A 16,139-nucleotide genomic window follows, 5' to 3' on the forward strand; every position below is an offset into this window, starting at 1 on the left:
GCTGTTTAGCTGGAGAATGAAAACAGAGAGAACTGCTTAAAAACATTCCCCCCAAACTCGCCTTTTTCTTTTTATCTTCTCCAAACAGGACAACAACAAGAGTAACTGAAATTTGAAAATTGAAGCACAATGTGAAGCCAGACAACATAACAGAGGTAATCTATGAAAACTACCCATACACATGTGTAGAATCTTTTAATCTTTCTGAAAAGAAGCTGTTTCAAAATACCTGCCAAGCAGGTGGATAAAAGCCTGAAATATTTCCCACACTTACCACCTCCCATTAAACAAACCAAACCAATCAAACAAAAAACCTCCCCAAACTCTATTTCAGATAAGTTACTCGGATACCAAGGTACTTGTTTGCAGATAGATACCCTCTTCTGGGTCCAACTGTGTCGGAAGATAGTTAACAATGCCAGTTCACTCTTAAACAGTGCTCAATCTGGCTGCTTGAATGGAGCTGCTCGATTTAACATACTTACTAACATACTTGATTTAAAGTGAGCAAGACTAACAAAGACCTGCTTCTTAAAGCCAGTAAAGTAGCCCCCATGCATTTTGACTGATGCAGGTTATGAGCACTCACACAAGCTGCTCAGCCAGCAGATGTGAAAGGCCATTAACTGGCAGCAATGCAGATGGTGATGGCAAGTTAAGCCAGACTGCCAAGGATGACTTCTTATTTACATGACACAACCATTTGCAGAATATAGTTATCTGTCTATGACCTTACGTTATTTTAAAACTGTTAAACTAAGACTTAAAAGTTGCAACAATCTCCTCCTACGGGAAGAGGGGTGGGGAGAGTCAGTTGGTGGAAAGGAAGACTAGGGAGGAAAAAAACCAGGGAGTCCATTGATTTATTAGACCATAGACACGCATTATGAGAAAACGACTACTTAACCTGCATTACATAGACACTGGCCATCAATCACTTAGGCAACTTGGTCATGTTAAGTGAAAAGTATGCAGTGTAATAATATGGTAGGCAGACACCAGATGGATTGGCCAAGCAATGCTCTTTAAGAAATGGGAACTTCCATTTCTTAAAGAAAATGGTAAAATTTTAAAAAGTGCCCCCCAGCGCAACAGTGTTTTTAAAGTTGACAGTATTGTTTGCTTTCAGAAAATCTGAGAAGTACTGCAACCATTCCTATGAAATCAAGGCCAATTTCCTTCCTAAAAAAAGAGAGATAAAACTGCTCCAGTTTTTCCTGGGAACTGCGTGTTTCTTCTAACTTCATATCATAAAGTTACATTGGTCAGAACTGCTACTAAAAAAATCTTACTTCTTGAGCCCAACATGACATGAACCACCACTCACTTATTCATTGATTTTCAATGCTCTACTGGTTACGTTTGCAGATTCAGCAGACCCTCCAGCACAGAGGGGCTTGTACTGAATTGGATGCAAGGACTAGATGCAGAGGAAGAAACAGAAATAGAAAGAGTAGGGAAAGCTGACTAAGGCTGTGAATGCTGGGTAGAAGAAAAAGAAATGAAGAGAGGCTGAAGGATGAAAACAGAGGTAGATAAGAGAAAAAGTAGAAACACAAAATGAAGAGTTGAGAATAAATTTTTGAAGGAAAAAGTATGGACAGAAAAACAGATAGGTTGAGGACCTCCCCCACCAAAAGCAAATGAATGACACACCCACCCCACCCCCAGATGACCAATTAGATCTCAAATGATGTGAAGTACCACCACAGGAGATGGAGTTACATACAAGGAAAAATACAAAGAAACAGTGGCAGTGTATTTGTAAGATCAAAGGAGGAGAGCTTTTTGTTTAAGACTATAGTATTCATAACACAGGGTACCCAGCTAAGACATGACAGCTCTTATCATCAGGCTCTTACACTTTAATATGAGAAAACTGTTTTTAAATTGAGGCCTCAGGGATAACTGGTATAAGCAATCTTATTCTGCGCATCTGCCTTGGTAAATGGTATCTTGGCTGAGTCTTGTTTAAATACAGAAATATAATTCTGTAATGCAGAATGGAAACGATACCTCCAAGGCTAATCACTCTTAAATAGCCCTACCAGCCCTTCAAATTCATTTGAAATCCAACTTTATTTCTACCTTGGGAAAGTTTTATTATTTAGCTAATTGTAGCATTACAATAAATCTCCCAAGAGCAACCATGCAAACAACCTCAACACTGTTTTCCTATACTGATCTTTTTTTCTCAATGGTAAAATCTGTGTACTAGCACAAGCACATAGAAAGAGATGGAAAGACTTTTGAGAAAATGCATGTCTTCTGGCGCTGCCTAACAATTTAGAAAGATCAAAACAATCCCACTCCTACCTTTGCAGAATAATCTGCCAAATGCTATGTCTTGACGTGAGGAAGTTTTTCAGTTAAAAAAAAAAAAAAATCCAAAGTTCTAAATTCAATGCCATTACCTCTAGTTACAACTTCAGTACAAACTTAAGCATCTCTGTCATTTTGAGGTTTACATCATATAAACATTGATCATGGATCCTGAAAACAAGTAAAGTTTACAAGGAACTCCAAAACTTGGTGCAACTGTTTAGTGATAATTTAGCATCAGCCCAGCAGCAGCACTAACATCTTACCAAACTGCTGTGCAGATACCTTACATTAACTGCAGTGCACATTAAAGAAGTCATGCTTGTGCAATTAGTTAATTAAAATAAATATGGTAATCCCCCTGCTGCAGAGACCTGCCAGTTAATCAATTATTCAAAAATCATCAATTAAAACAAACATTCAGCTATTTGTGTAATCAGCTATGTGTTTACAATAGCAACACAAACAAAGCTGAGCACTGTTTATAAATCGTTGTCAAGATGGACCAAAAAGCATGGTGTTACCCACCTACAAACCTAGACAGAAGTTTTCCACTAAGTATCTCAAATTGTATCCAACACCTGCACAAATTATGCCCTGCACTTTCATCATAAGAACTAGCTAACAAGATTCAACCAAGCTACATTTATATATCAAAATAACCTATCCTAAATGAATTGTAAAGTCAAACATTTAATTAGGAATGCCAGAAAACAAGTGAAACTTTTTTTTTTCCCTTGTGCACATTATATACATTATATGGTGGCAACTACATGATCACATGCTATTTTTCATAGAGCCTTTAGCTCATTCACGCGCACAAACCAGACAATGCTCACTTCAGAAGCTCCTATTTGACGGCACATGCCTGATCTTTTCAACTCTTCTCAAACACTTCTCTGAAGATTTTGTAAGTTCTGGAGAAAAACCCAGTACTAAATTAGTAATTGTAAATGCTTCACGCGTTTTCATAGCTTCCCACTGAAGTGGAAGAGCAGGATTAGCAACACCTCACACATGCACAACAATGCCTTCAAAAGTATCCACTAGTTTAGTGGAATATTTGAAAAATGTAAAGCCAGAAAATTCAAGGTACGGATTTTATTAATATGAAATTTTAATGCTCTGCACTTCAGTAAAGCAGACCTTGCTATCTTAAGCTGCACACCTGGAAGACAAGAGACACACACCTGTGGATCACTTCCATTTAGGTTAAAAGACTCTCATAGTATCAGATGGGAACTCTGTGACAGATGCATGGAGAGATGTTAGAAGCTAACCATCAAGGACATTTTCTTGAAATCTGTCTGTATTATTTGCTACAGACAAAGGCTTAAAATTAAAAGATGGTCTTGGGAGTTAGGAGTTTCCTTGAATGCTACATCCTTGAGTCATCTCCAGATCATGACAGTGAAGTGGGATCCTTTGCTAAAAGAAGTATTAATATATGGTCACATGACTCATCACAGTACACCAAGAGGCCCAGCGTGATGGGTCTGTGGGCAATGTAAGTACTGGCCTTTTAAATGTGGGGTGGCATCACTCTGGCCTCTCTAGGGACAGCCAGAGAGGTCAGAACTTTAGACGAACGCCACAGAAGTTTGCCACTTCAGCTAATAAAAAACTGATAGCACAACCAGGCTGTTATTCAGCTAGTGGACTAGCATGATAAAGGAATAGCACACTTCACCAATGGACTTCACAGATAATTGCAACATTTCCATTCTTTTGCTTAATCAGCCCTCATCTTTACTTTTTAGACGCTTCATCCCAGTTCAATGCAAGTGAAAATAGCCTGAATAGAAATTATCAAGACAGTCTTAAAGAACCTGCTCACTGTAAGAAGCAGCAACTCTGGAGATTACACACCCAACATACTTTGCACAGCTAGACTAATCAAACTGAAGTATTACGTACTGAGAATCTTAATCTATGGAAAGATGGACCTCAGTGTCAGCAACACAATCACCTACTAGTAGTACTCAAGATGCCTATGCTGTACACTTGGTTACCCTTGTCCAGAATTCTAAGGAATTTCCACACTACATATGCTAAGCATAGAGTCAGTGGCGCTGCATTCTCCACATTGAATTAAGCCAATCCTGGAAGACCCAGGACGATCTTTGCTGCTCCTAGTAAGCAGAACTTCCTCAGCAACCAGTTCTTCAGAACTAAGAATTAACATCGCTAGCAGCAGACCATAAAACTGGACAGATTCTGACACCAGTCTCATTCTGGCAAGTTTTTCTCTAGACACACAAGAATGCCCATTCTTTGCCACCAAACTCTGAGCATTAAGCACCAAGCCAAAATAGCACATAAATGTGTCAAGTCAAACTGCCTTTGTTCAGCATTATCATTTTGCTGTTTGGATCTAACAAGCATCCTTTGTGATACGTAGGTATCCCTTTCCCATCCATACAAGTCTTGACAAGTGTAATTTCTATGGGCATCTTTCTATATCCCTTTTTGTCCTTTCTGAAGCTAACCACAAGGAGGAGAATGTAGAAAATACAGCATCTGGTCAGATTCTGGACCAGACTCAGAAGACCAGTGGAACTGATGAGCAGCTGGTATGCATTCTTTGCTAAAACTATCAACTTCAACCTCAACAACTAAGGATGCATGAGGAAAGACTAACAGTACTCAAGGACTCTAGAAACTCACTGAATAAGGCATAAAAATATTATTTGAATGATGCAATTAGTCAAACCTCTTTATTTTCCACCCTCTCAAGCCTCAAGGCTCACCTGTGCAATCTGTATTGGCTGAGATAGAGGGATCTGCGTCATCGGCGTTGCAGCAGAGGCCGAGATGGTGGCACCAGCAGCGCTGTGCTGCTGACTGGCTGAATGCTGCACTGCAGCTGCCAGCAACTGTGCCTGCGCCTGTTGTAGCAATAACTGTTGCTGGGCTGGCGTCAACGTGAGCTATAAATAATTAGAAAACACAGCCATTAATAATGGAAAGAGCCACTTCAGCTACAAAGTCATTAGCTAGCTCATTACTAGTTATATTCCAGACATTCCTAGAACTATTACTACAGTTCAGCCATTAACTAGCCAATGACTCTGGCCTTAACTAAGGACAGCTGGCTACTCAACACAGTGTAGGAACCAACCTACTGCAGACCTGACATAAACCAAACCACGCGGACGCAAACTTTTGCACTTACTGGAACCTACAGAACCTAACTTTACTCCTAAGTTTTCTTCACAACTCTACCAGGAGGTTCAGGAAAAAGGTAATTAAGTAGCAAGTAAAAGAAAAGAATCAGTATTGCCAGGATTTGAAAGGAAATTTACACCCAGCAGAACAGCAAGTGATTAGCCAGATGAATGAGAAGCAGGAATGCTGGCTATGGCTACTGAACAAACTGATAACACCCCAGCTGCTTCACATTAGCATGAATCCCTGCCATATTCCATCATTTCCATTATGCCCTAAGATATAAGTAAAGAACATGAGCTCCATTTGTTTCTCTCCAAGTCTCCCCATCTGCTTTTTTTTTTTTTAATAGAATAGAGTTGGCAAGTTTACATCCCTTCCCTTTCCCAAACATGCATTATCTCTGTGAAACAGGTGGCAGCAGTCTCTCCTTTACATGTAAATGAATCTTGATGCCCATATTTACTACAATCCATATCTGCATAGGCCTGGAGTTTTGAATGTTTCACTACTGCAGACAATCATAAATTAAAACAAATATTTTTTGAGAATGAGAAAAATAATAAAATATGCTGGGTTTTAATAACATATAGTAACAGTCTCACTTCTAAAAACTTTCAAATTTAATTAACCCAAAACTAAATAGGATGTTTATTTACACACTAGCATATGAGAAGATTTAACAATTGAACATGAAATTAAGACATCGTTTCATTCAAGTGGAGACACGATCTAACCTAATACTTCAAATCATAAATACATTGTTGGAGCAACTGCCCTAAATCCCTTATTAACATGCAAACTCTTAAAACTGTGAAGCTGATTACATGGAAGCAAACTCTTTAACCAAACCGGCCCATTCACGAAACTTGCTCTTTTTTTTAAATGACTGAAAGCATTTACAACAATTCAGAAACATCAGTAATCCTAAAACAACAGTTATTCCATAATTACTCCCAAAGCCTTGCAATTAAAAACCTCAAAATTGGTAGGTTAAAACAGAAGAGTTGAATAGGCGTAAGGCAAGCACTAATATATTTACTTAAAAAGAAATGTATAATTACTTAAAAATAAATATGTTTGAGAAGAGGAAGAATTAGTGTCAGCAGTTCCCATCATTTTTGCTCTTCACCCAGCTATCTGGTAAGATTTAGTCTCATGCTCCCATGTCTCATTTTAATCTTGAAAAAAAAAAAAATTCCTTTTTGTGACATCAGTGACTTTCTTATTTGTACACACAGCAGGTTTTAATTTCATTGCAGAGTGAAGACGGATACCAAGAACAGAGAGAAATAATTTTTTTTTAAGCAAATAATTTGCAACAAAACCCAAAGATTAAAGTCCACTTTTTTTATAGGAAGGTATTTTCTGTCCCTTCTTTTGCTCAAGTTTCTTCCTATGTTAAAGGAAATTACAATAACCTTCACTGACAGTCCTATGAGGACTGCTGTAGATACTGCCATCGTTTGCCGGACAGGAGGCTTACTGCAGTATACTTGGGTACATCTTACCCCAGTGATCTGTCCTCCGGCCAGCATGAGCTGGGTCTGGGGTATGGCCGCCTGCACTGAAGGCTGCTGGGAAGGCTGGCTTGGCTGCTGAGAGTCCCCAGATTCTTCATTAGATTTAGACTAGTCAAAAAAAAAAACAAAAAACAAACAAACAAACAAAAAAAAAACAAAAACCAAAACCAACTCTTTATAGTGTAAAACAGATGTTAATGTAGAACACTGCTATCTCAACACTGCACAATAAAAATCTTTCATCTGCATACAAAAAGCCCTTGGGTTTCTTTTAAGAGTGTATTTAAGCAATGGGTCTATGTGCCGACTGCCTCAGCTATGATTGCTCAAACATGTCTGTAGGTAATGCAGTTTAAACAAAACAAAAAGTCTCTCAGGTCTTTTGTAACTCTGACATTATTTTCAGGTCTCATTTCATTTTACACAATTCAGCTGAAGCTGACGCTACATTTCACCGTAAAGAAAGAAAAGGTTGTTAAAATTATTCATTGCCTAAAATCCTGAACAATGGAACAAGGAAAAGGAGACTGTGTTTCCATTTTCTATATCTGCATCCTGCACCTCTAAGTCATCATATACTGTGGGCTTATACGGAACTGGTTTGAGAAATCCTCACAGGTTTTCTCTATCTACCTACAGCAAAATACATAATATATACAGTGCTTTTAAATAATCGAAGTTTAGCATTTATTTAACTGAATGCAACTTTATTTTAAAAGATTTGTGGGGTTTTGATTTTTTTTGTGGTTTTGGTTTTTGGTTTGTTTGTTTTTTTTTTAAACAGAAGAAATTGTGAAGACATGAGGGAGGAAATGCAAGTGCATGAAGAGAGGGAGAGAGTTTTATGATAATTAAAACTGGTTATGCAGAACATTAAAATTCTGCATAGATTTGCATATTTTCTACCACCTGTTTTGGGGACTGCAGAGCAGGCTAATTAACATAAAGGCTCTGATTAATTCTGCCAGTCATTGAGCGATAATTACAGCGCAGGACTGTAAACATTCTGCACTGGAGATACAGCCTGTTTGCCAACATCTCTCTCAGGGATGGAAGTTTACCATGGCAACCAAGGCAATTTTCTGCCTCCTTCCTCTTAGAAAGGAAGGTCACTATACCTCCTCTTCTTTCCAAATTGTTATTATGTATAAGTGGGTCCACATTCTATTGCATTTCATGTAATGCACTACCTACATTCTTTAATAACAAGCAATATGGAAACCAGTTTTCAATAAAACTGTATCCCTTGCCCCTTAATATAGTACTGAGATGAAGTGGCACGTTAACTGATACACTGAGGTGTTCAGCATCATAAAAAAGTTTGAAAGCTTTGTTGTCTCATGTACATTATTAAACAACAATTACTCTGACTTATTTTGAAATGACTATGTGTTATTTACACAAGCAAGCAATCTACACTAGCCACATTACATAGTTAATGTTACATCATACTCCTATATTCAGCTACCAGAAGTAAGGACAAATTGCAAAATAATAGTTGCTATGTTTAAAATAAGTGAATAAATGGAAGAACATGAAATATTCCTGGAGTTTTGTAGTTTTCATAATACCAAACCTGACAAGTTCAGTATAAAGTTACACTCGCTGCATGTTTTACACAACTGCAGTTTCTGAACGCTTACAATCCTGAACCTGATTTACAGTTGTGAAACTATTATTCCCTCATACCTTTCACTTGCAAGACAAGGCAGAATGAAAAAAGAGTAACATATCGTAGGTTAAAAACTATCTCTAATGGGACTGTAATGCTGTTTAGAATGAGAGAAGGACAAGCAGCAGAGGGAAACTGTCTTTACCTGTACATTTAAGGACTGAGCAGCAGCCTGTAAACTTGTTCCAGCGAGCTGGACCTACAACACAGTGTAAAAATGGAAATGAAATAATGTAGAATCCACAGAAAACTTTAACAATGTAAAAAGAACAACCTCCCCATCTGCACCCCAACAAAAACTCCCCCAAGAAAAATGCATGCCCCTCTAACACCCGAATCAGTGAAATAGGGGTTATGCTCCAGGCTGAAAAAAAATCTTTAAGACCCTTCCACAGTGTTATTTGTCTACCTCTTGCTGAACGCATTCCTGCCTAGGGAACTAGATATTATCATGAAACTGAGTTGAAACAGAGCATTTTGGGGTGGACAGGCTAACTATTCCTATTCCTGTTAAAAAAATCCAGGCTTCAGGGGAGGGTGTTAAGGTCTACTCATGATCATCCTTCTAGTATTTCAGAATGGGTCTTACCCCAAATATGTACACTGCATTCACCCGCTTCCTTATACGACAGAGGAGCAATCACCTGCATAGCACAAAACCCACAGCATAAACACTCTTCCTTGAATCAACCCATTCAAGCATTTGTAGTCCTCAGCCACTGAAAAGAAGATCTCAATACAGAGGACTGGAGACACTTTACAAAGGCTGTATTGATTCAGGTATACTCAAAACTTGAATTCAATGTTTGCGATTAACAGATCCAAAGAAGTTCTTGTGGGTTAGGAGTGAAGAAAAATTGATGCTTCAGAAAGTGAGATTTTTAAAGTGTCATTTTATCTCTAATAAGGATTTTCTCTGTACAACAAATGCTAAATTTTCATTTACTGATAATCGTTTCAATCAGTCTCACCTTGTTTCTACCACCACTCCCACTATAAAGAAGGAATGCTATATAATTAATTACTAACAATTTGAAAGGTCAGAGTTACAGCCTGTAGTGAATTTCATCACCTGCCATGTTTGAAAACCACTGCTTATTTGAAAACCAGGCAACACATAAGGATACAATAAAGCAAAACAAAATGTAGCACTCTTGCCTCTATAAAAAGATGTTCCCACATAATATACATCACAAAAGAGAGTCCACATATCTGCAAGCACAGGAAGGAGAGTTTTAATCTTAATTGCCGTACATGAAATTAATAACTGAATATTTGAACAGGCAACCCTTAAGAGTCAACTTGGAAATATTTCCTACTGCTCTAGATGAAGGTACTAGACTTACTAAGCATGTTCTACATCTAAGCAAACACTCCCAGAAAAGCCTCTCCTCATCACAAGCAAAATATAGTTTGACACAGTTGATGTAATCTGAGCTTTTAACATGAATTAACAGCAGAGAATAATCTAAACAATAATAGCCTGCCAGCCAAAAAATATACTCAGTAATAATACTTTAAAAATATAATAATAATAATAATAATAATAATAATAATAATAATAATAATAATAATAATAAAAAACACATAAAAGACTACAATGTATGTCACTCAGGTACAGACAGCACATTCCTGAAAATCTCTTTGAATGCAATTTGAACACCCTTTCCACCACATTTTCTTCCACCACAAACATTTTCTAATTAGAAATTAAACTGTTCCTGAATGTTGCCTACAACCTAATATTTTGTATTAGTCTGGAGGAAAGCACTGTGTGTTAAGGCTGAATAACACCCCACTAACAGCCATACTACAAGAGGACAGTTTGACAATAGATTCCCACACACCTGCAGGTGCATAAAAGAATGGCTGAGATTTTCCTTTTGAACTAGAGTTTCAAGAAATGAATCACACTTTATCAAATATGAAGTTATAAAGATCCTGACAACTGTTTAAATAAATACATTTCCAAAGCAAGATAAAGCACTGTGCTAAATACAATTACTGTCCTGGGTCAATCTATATAACAAAACGAAGACTAAAACAAACACACAAAATTCTGCAGAACAGCTGTATCTGTCTCTGTGTTAAACACATACTGACAACCCATGAAAACTAGTCAGCTTCTCTCCACATAAAGGCAGCATACAACAGCCTATTGGTTCAGCAAATTCAAACACAGGCACTCCCTAGGTCCCATATAACCCAATCTACTCGGAAAATTGTAATTATGTGACAAGATGTGTGGAATGTTCCATACAATAAAATGGCAGTTCAGAGCTCTTAAAAGAGGGCATAAAAGCTTCAGTATGTCAATTATACCACAATAACTGTGCAACCTCAGACCTCAAACATTCAAGGTCAGCCAATTAGGTACAGTATTTTAAAGTTTAAACTTGGTACTGAGGAAGGGAAAGAAATTAGGACATTTGTTTTCATACATCAAGTGTGAACACATAAAAAACTACAAAAAAATGCCCCTTTTACTTCTCTTCACCTAGGAATGCCCCATTTTGCTTCAGCCTACATGTGAAGTTCAGCTTTGATTCCCTAAACACAGCTGCAGCAGAACAGAGGGATAGTAGTAGAAGCCTGAATATCATCTGACAAACAGGTCCTTGAAACAACTTTAAAAAAAAAAAATTAAAACACTCATATACCATATATGCTTAGTAAGTACAATCACTTTATATTTCTAGTTAACGTGTAAGAGCTTGAAAGATTGAAGCATAGTGTTGACTACCATTCAACACCACTTCTGGTTTCTTAACTAGGTAGCAACAGTTTCAGAACCTTGGCAGCTGTTGGGCCAATACAATCCTCTACCAAAAAGATTAAGTTTTACCTTGTCTTTCAATGTGGTATCTCCTTTAAGGTTAAAAAAAACCCCAAACAACCCAAACCCCAAACCCAAACAAAAAAAACCCCAAAACCAAAAAAGCTTTAGGCATTCTCAAGTCCCCAAAAAGGGCCTTTCTAGTTCCCCAAAACAGGTCTCACCCTATCTTGCTGTATTCTGCAGCCTAAAGTAATGAAGTGAGTGCCACAATAAGAACTTTTTCCCATCCAAGCTATTTAAGCATGTGGTCTACCCATATGTTCCTTTACAGGACTACCCATCATTTACAGAAAGAGAGAACATAGAACGTACAAGAGCAGTTGCATTCGTACCTGCCTGAGTCTCCCCTACTTTAAAATGGGTCTTCTCTTACCTGATGAAGGTGCCCAAGGAAGGCCTGGGCCTGGGCTGTAGAGATTGCTCCTCCGACAGGCACCGGCTGCTTTTGAAAGTCCAGGCCATTTGTTTGCGTGCCTGGAGAAAGAGATATTAAGAACTATTAGTTACTACTTTTATGAAATGGAATAAGAATTAATATTGCTAAGTCTCCTACTATTCTCTCAATACTATGTAGCAGAAAAATACTCTGAGAGTAACAAGAATTGAAGTTTTTTACTGAAAGGGGGGGGTGGGGAAGCAGTGTCACTTCCAGACTTTGGTAATACAGCATTTGTCAGCTGAACAAAATCAACATCATATTTTCTTTAGCTTCTATCATCTTACCTACTCTATGTACACTATTACCCCATTATTCTCTACCATGGTTTGAGAACCAAATGGGTGCATGCTGCTATGGTTAAACTGTGTTTCCGTTCTCCATGCACTCTCTATCCAGCAGCTGAAGACTATCTTCAACTTCAGAAAGTGCAAGAACAAGGTTCATATAAAGTCGCCTTTCATTAAAGACAGGTAAAAAAATACTTGATGAAAACAGAAACACTGTGTATATATAGCAGTTATCGGCCACGGTTTTACTCTTTTGATAAAAGATACCTCCACATTTCCATGAATATTTGTGCAGAGCTCTCATTACATAAGGTAACTGCCTGGGCTTCCTTTTGCTCTCACCCACGTTCATATAACTAAAAAATGATTATTTTCCTACTTTTTTTTTTTTTCCTTCTTCCTAAACATCTCGGAAGACATGAAAACCCCCAAACTATCCCAAAATAATCTGGTTGAGAGAAAAAAAAAAGAAGAAAAAAACCCAAAAAAACAAATAAAAACCACACAACATTTTTTCCACAAGAAACTACCACAGAATTCTCTTCTGCCAAGAGGAACTATAACTACAAACTTTTAAGAATCATTCTGTGGAGAGATGATAAAATCAACATTAGGGATTATCAACAACTGGTTTTGTACGTTGGGTATTACTACCTACAGTGGTTAATAACAAGAAGGGAGACTCTGAGTGTATCAGGCTGCGTGGAATTTCTAGAACAGATGATGCAATCTTTAAAATTGCATGACTGAAATGTAATAAAACCAGCTTTAGACTTGCATGTTTACTCTTCATGACAATCAGACTTTGTTCAGTGCCTATGGACAGGTGTTCAACTAACTCCTACTTCAAAATTCCTTCTATCATCTACATTTTTCACCACAAAAATCTAGGTTATCTACTAAGCAAAAGAGAGTCACAGTTGTTAAACAACAACAGGGGTTTGCTATTCCTTAGAAACATCTGCAAAAGCAAGCAGGCGTAAAATTTGATTAGTAAAATACACTATCCAATATTTTACATTGGTATTTTGACCTACAAACAGCTTACACAGATAAAATTTTCAAAGATGGAGTCACTGTTTAATTAAATACAGATACAATGTAGATAGTCAAGCTTTCTAGCACCCATGTAAGGTATAGCTAAGGTGGCCCTTTGATGCATCTTTGGTGGAGGTGCTGAGAGTAGACCAACTCTTCCCCCACAAGTTTTTAATTCTATGCTTTGGGCCAGAGTTTACAGACTTAATAGACATATATGCAGCCAAAGATCCACAGACATGTTAAAAAAATTCAAATTTTAAACTACGTGAAATAATTTTGCTTAATGAGTCTATAATTCCAATCCAAAGTGAATGGAAGGACTATTACTGGTCTGAATTGATCTTGAATGAATGCAACTTAGTTGCATTTCTCCAAAGAAAGGTAGATGATAAGGCCTGCCAGAAAGGGCTAGAAGAATCTCATCTATTTTCATTCTTTCCACTAAACTGCAGAATTCTCTCAATGCAGAAGGCCAAAGGGAGTGGGAAAATGATTGTATAAATATATAAAAATAATTCCTGACAAACTGCTACTGTAATTCTAAAGAAACAATCTACCACCTCCTCATTTAAGGAGATGCTCCGAATCAGTTTTCAACCTGTGGTCAGGGACCCCCAAGTAGGAAAAAAAAATACAGATAAGAAAACCTATTGTAAGGCAGATATACCTCATTCCAGTTGGAAACTTGCAGGGGTCAAAAAATTTATCCATTTCTGAGAGGACTAATTGGAAGCCTCACCTTAAATAAATAGGTGAAGCTGTTCTAGAGAACTGTTTTCCAAAAAAAGCCTCAAATCATAATACCATATTAAAGAGCACTGCTGTGCATGTGTGCAGAAGAAATGCTCCAGTTAGCGCTTCTGCTGACTCTTAATACGGAAATCTGAAATGAGCCTCCTCAGGTTAATAGTTTTGAACAAAGCAAGTTCCAAGACTGAGCTTAAAATCTCTATGGGTCCCAAAAAACAGTTTAGACAGGTACTGAGAGAAAACAACATTTGCCTTAAATTCAACCTTGAAGGATTCCAACTCCTTCTCCCCATGCCTCCAAAATCCAAACTCAGAGCAAAAAAACCCCAAACCAGACGTGTTCACTCTCTGTTCTACTTGCATCTTAAGCTTCCTTTGGTATTTGGAAGGACAGTGTCCCTTCCCCTTTGGATGCAGCCTTAATTTTGGAAGGAATGCTACCCAGGTTGCTTGCATTTATTACAGGATGCCTACAACTTTTGAAGAACAGCAGGGAAAATGAACTTTTGAGTCCAGCATATGAGAGGCCTTGCTCTCAAGGTGCTCATAAGGACATGACACCACTCCTGTGGAATTCAAGAAATCTGATAAGGAGACTGGAAAATGGAGCTGTCAGAAGGAGAAAGTCAGCACGTTGTAAGGACATAAAAGGACCAGTATGCCACTTCTGCTCAAGATAAGTTAAATGCAAAAACCCACGGTGATTAATAGACATGACAGATGCAATCACAAGTATTGTGATTTTAACATTCCCAGGTATTTATGTCTTTTCCATCTCCATCCCAGCTCCCATAACTGCTAGAGCTGATCTAACAGCTCACCAACACCAAAAAACCAGAAGCGGAAACTCTCCATCTCCCATCTCCTCTTTCTTCTTGGTTCCAACTACATTGTCCCTGTCCTGCCCCTTCTGGTAGTTCACGGACACAGCAGTAAGCCAATTCACCTTTCTAACTGAGTAGAAAACTATTCATGTAAACTGTTCCCTTTTTCTTTTGGCCAAGTTAGTTTTCTGCCAGTTATGTGAGATGAATTAACTTACCTCAGGGTCCTGCAAACAGCAAAGCAGGGGAGGTCAGAGACATGGTAGTAGGGAAATGAGCCTCCCCTACCCCCACCAAGCAGTAGGATGAAATTTCACCCTTACAGCCCAAGTCCAATGCAACGTAAGCACGTTTAAATTCTGGCATAAATTCAGCCATGTGGTTAGCTACTTCACGGAGTTGATTTGGATGAAGACTAATACTAAATGCAATTAATTTTCAGCCAAATCAAATCTTTGAACCATCTCACTCAGTGCCACTCCAGGGAAAGGAACAGAACACTAAGTACCAGGACACCCTGAACATGGATTAGTTTATGCTGCCTTGGAATTGTACCTGCAGACGGTAAAGGCATGACAAAATGGAGCACACAAGTTAACATTGCACCTGCAGTCTGGAGAAGAACATACTCTCAAAATCCAAGATCACAATCATCAGACTTTAGTCTGAGTTTACAAACTGCATAAGGAAGGAAGAGGAGTGAGGAACTACAGTTCTGGGGAGATGTGAAGTAAGGTGCAAGAAATGACTCAGGAAGGGAAGACAAACAAGGAGAAGGAAGATTTCAAAACTAACTTGAATGAGTATCTGCACTGTGCTCTGGGATCTTCCAGCACCAGCAGTACATTTCTCCATATCTCTCTCCACGTGCTTTGAGAGAGAGAGATATCCCCAATACTCAGAAATTGTTGATGCCTTGTCCACATTACTAATAAGAAGTTTAGCATTGATATTTGCCCAGAATTTTAGCAGTTAAAGAACATTTCATGGCCCCTCTCCCACTTTCCTATAGACTTTCTTATGGAAACGGGAAAATCAATCTCTGGAAATGAAGCGATGCAAACAGGAATCCTTAGAACCCTTCCAAATGCTACACTTACAAAAATTATCTTGCTGCTATGTCAATGTATGTCATAATACTACAGTTTCCATAGACATTATAACCTTGACTTTCATAGTACCGCATTCACACAGCTTTTAAAAAAGAATATGCATTAAACAAACAAACAAAATAGGTTGAGTTGTTTTGGAAAATTTTATGCTGCAACCTATAA

The 16,139-nt window shown here is 38.0% G+C and overlaps 1 protein-coding gene across 10 annotated transcripts in view; it reads right to left on the bottom strand.

Annotated features, from left to right (window-relative positions):
• Window positions 1-16,139, bottom strand: part of POU2F1 (POU class 2 homeobox 1) — a 144,747-nt gene that overhangs the window by 59,184 nt on the left and 69,424 nt on the right. For 6 of the 10 annotated variants that reach the window (XR_005932893.1, XM_030019578.2, XM_030019577.2 and 3 more), the window contains 4 exons: window positions 11,898-11,998; window positions 8,831-8,884; window positions 7,002-7,121; window positions 5,073-5,252 (listed from right to left, as the gene is read on the bottom strand). Coding sequence is in view for 9 of the 10 variants with exons in the window: in XM_030019578.2 (XP_029875438.1) it covers window positions 5,073-5,252; window positions 7,002-7,121; window positions 8,831-8,884; window positions 11,898-11,998 (455 nt within the window). In the remaining variant the exon portion in view is untranslated. The remainder of the gene's footprint in view (window positions 1-5,072; window positions 5,253-7,001; window positions 7,122-8,830; window positions 8,885-11,897; window positions 11,999-16,139) is intronic. The other 4 variants (XM_041124984.1, XM_030019584.2, XM_030019583.2 and 1 more) reach the window with 3 other exon arrangements.

This window comes from Aquila chrysaetos, chromosome 7, assembly GCF_900496995.4.
Source record: "Aquila chrysaetos chrysaetos chromosome 7, bAquChr1.4, whole genome shotgun sequence".
Lineage (NCBI taxonomy): Eukaryota > Metazoa > Chordata > Aves > Accipitriformes > Accipitridae > Aquila > Aquila chrysaetos.